At 45.1% G+C, this 3,067-nt stretch overlaps 1 protein-coding gene across 6 annotated transcripts in view; it reads right to left on the bottom strand.

Annotated features, from left to right (window-relative positions):
* Nucleotides 1-3,067, bottom strand: part of LOC109539479 (ecotropic viral integration site 5 ortholog) — a 32,506-nt gene that overhangs the window by 1,725 nt on the left and 27,714 nt on the right. For 5 of the 6 annotated variants that reach the window (XM_048669380.1, XM_019907253.2, XM_019907251.2 and 2 more), the window contains 6 exons: nt 1,828-2,064; nt 1,603-1,776; nt 1,391-1,552; nt 1,170-1,340; nt 848-1,111; nt 693-794 (listed from right to left, as the gene is read on the bottom strand). In XM_048669380.1, coding sequence (XP_048525337.1) covers nt 693-794; nt 848-1,111; nt 1,170-1,340; nt 1,391-1,552; nt 1,603-1,776; nt 1,828-2,064 — 1,110 coding nt within the window. The remainder of the gene's footprint in view (nt 1-692; nt 795-847; nt 1,112-1,169; nt 1,341-1,390; nt 1,553-1,602; nt 1,777-1,827; nt 2,065-3,067) is intronic. The other variant, XM_048669381.1, reaches the window with a different exon arrangement.

Genomic DNA, 3,067 nt, shown 5'->3' with positions numbered 1-3,067 from the left:
TAATTTTGATTTTGATAACACAAAAATACTGATTAACGAGAGTAATTATAATAAGAGAAGAGTCCATGAAATGATACAGATTAAAAAACATAACAGTGCTATGAATTTCAGATCGGATACCCACAATCTTAGCTCAGTATATCATACATTAATTAAATGAAATAAACATAGAATATTAAATAACACCCGGTATATTGAAGAATTTTGCAAACCAAAAATAATATTCTTAGAATGCAAAGAAAAATACCTGAAAGTAAAAGAAACCAATATAAACAGTATTTCGCTTTGTGTGCAAAAAACAACGCTACACATGTAAGTAAAAATAATTGAGTATTTGAACAAAGAATTCTAGTCTCTTCCCAGAATTGATTGTCCTGACTAATCACCTGTTAGGCCTAATTAATCTTAGAATGCTTTAAAGTGTTGCAATTGTGATGTATTTTAGTGTGTGATATGATGACATTTTTTTACTATCTGTTATTTTAGAGAAACTGATGATGGCGGAAAAGACCGAAACGTATTTTAATTGATAAATAGACAATAAATGACTGAAGCCCAGGAATTGATTTTGATTTGGAATAAACAACAATCTCATTGCGTGAGGGGAATTATTTACAGAATGTACAGTTTTTAGTCGAAGACTGCGGTTAAGCACGGTGCTTTTAAGGATTCAAAAAAAAATCATCACTCACCTCTGCCTGCAGGTCGGCGACTTTATCTTGAAGTTCTCGCACGCGATCGCTGTCGTCAACCGAATGGATTCGCAGCTCGCCCTCTGTAGCAATTTCCTGGCTCTGAAACAAAAACATCTGGAACCACTCCTGGTTTCCCCAGCCTCAAACCCTACCTGTAGCTCAAGTTGGCTGATTTTTTGAGTGAGCTCAGCAACTGATTGCGTCTTCTCGGCGTCACTGATTCGCGCCTTCATCAGTTCGTCCTGCATTTCGCTCTCCAAGTTCGAGTATCTTCGCTGCTCCTCCAATAGGCGGGCGGCGGCGTTTCGGTCGCGCAGCTCAGCCAACTCCAGGGCCTCCCTCTGCTTCTTGATTTCCTCGTCTTGGCGCCGAAGCTGATTGGTTCCAACCTGGACCTGAGTTTCCAGCTCCATCACCTAAGGGGCGGGCCAACCCATAATAGGCAATCCAACCCTACGCAAGCCCGGAAAATACCTTCAGTCTCAGCTCTTTGACTTCAGTGAGGGTTTCCATCTCCCGGATTCTCGTTGTCATGAGTTCCTCCTCGATTTTCTGGATTTCGTTGTTCCGGTTGCCAAACAGCAGCTTCTTGGGAGTGCTGAGCGGATCGCTAGAGGCGGCAGGCTCTGGTTTCGACTTGTGGTCCTGCAAGTTTAGTTTCACTCTCCTCATTTTCCCATCGCTAAAGCACTCACTTGCAGATGACGCTGCCACTGGTTGCTCAGCTCCGACACCCTCTGCCTCAGATCCTTCAAGGAGAGGTTGGCTTCAGCTTCGCGCAGTTTCACCGCGATGAGCTCTTCTTGCAAATGAGCCACGCTGTTATCGGGGGTGGTTTCCCGCAAAGTTTTCTTATCCTGAAACAAGCGGTTTGTAGCAGGGGATAATTGCGGGGTTAAAACGCTACTTCTTCCAGCTCGTGGATTCGGGAGCGCAAATCCCTGATGAGAGCGTCGTTTTCCGCTTCTCTCAGTCGCACCTTCACCAGCTCTTCCTGCAGACACTCAATCATTTCCTCGCGCTGCTGCAGCTGCTCCTGCTTCAGAGTGATTTCTTCGATCGATGACTGGCGCGAGGAATGCTAGAAAAATACCAGAGGGTTTTTGCACAGGCCTAGGGGACGAGGTGTTACGTTTTCCTCCATCATCAGGGACAGGGAGCGGATCTTCTCGTTGGCCAGCGCCAGCTGATGGGTGGTCTCCAAATGCGTGTAGCGCAGCACTTCAAGCTCGCGCTGCACCACGAAAGTGGTTTCTTCTTCTTCGGCCCTACTCACTTGCCCTCGCACCAATCGGTCGGCCAAGGCCTTGCTTTCTTCTTCTAGCATTTCGCATCTGTGGCGCAACTGTTTGTTTTCCGTTCGAAGGCGCTGGAAAACCACATTTTGCATTTAATTTCCGTGTTTTTACTTTTAGAAATGTTTTCCGGGCCCATGGGAATTTCTTCCTGACGTTTCGTCCACAACTGCACTGGACATTATCAAAGGCGATGAGACAGTGAGCGAAGTGATCTCCCGTGCTTTTCGACTAAGACTGAGACAATAAATTCAAATTTCCATGTCTTTCATACCATCTTGAGCATCTATTTGTGATTAAGTAAAATGACTCGAAAGAACGGGGAGTTGGTTGGCTAAAAGACAGATCAAACTAAATGAAATGATTAACACATTCCCATTCGAATGAATCAAGCGAAATTGAATTTTCCATTCAAGAACGCAGTTGGCATCGGAAGTCTCCCTCGCACCCATAAAAGCCCGAGAGAGATGCAAGATGGCCAGCGCGTTGCTACGTGCCAAGTTGACACCTTTACGGCTAAAAAAATCAGTTTATACTGAAGCGAATCTGAGATCTCCGATTTTCGGATTGAGATTTTTTGCGTCCAAACCAGTGTTGTCGTGCCCCAACTGGTAAGTTTTTCAAGCTTTTAGACGATGGTGAAAAGAATGTCTTCCTAACGTTATGCCAGCTCCAATGGCTTGGCGTCTTCAGAGGTGATTGCCGCGTTGAGCAACCCACATCTGAAGATGCCAGCCACTTGTGCTAGCGAAACATCAGGGAAAACCTTCCTCCACCATGGTCTAAATCCCGAAGGTGCACTACTGGATCCAGTAGTCGAACCAGTCTTAGTCGGAAAGCACGGGAGATCACTTCGCCCACTGCCTCATCGCCTTTGATAATGTCCAGCGCAGTTGTGGCCGAAACGTTAGAAAGAAATTCCCATGGACCACGGTTTCAAAGCCATTTAAGCACATTTAAAAATGTGATTTGGCCAGCCGTGAAAGTCTTCATAGTCTAACATTCAGAATGCGATGAAGATTCAAGACACAATTTGCGCGCTAAATAAGTGTGAAGTTCGGAAACATTTGAAGACAT

The sequence above is a fragment of the Dendroctonus ponderosae genome, unplaced genomic scaffold (genome assembly GCF_020466585.1).
Source record: "Dendroctonus ponderosae isolate FM_Combo_2020 unplaced genomic scaffold, Dpon_F_20191213v2 Dpon_F_20191213_8, whole genome shotgun sequence".
Lineage (NCBI taxonomy): Eukaryota > Metazoa > Arthropoda > Insecta > Coleoptera > Curculionidae > Dendroctonus > Dendroctonus ponderosae.
The sequence above is the reverse complement of the archived record's forward strand: the minus strand, read 5'-3'. Positions and strand labels throughout refer to the sequence as shown.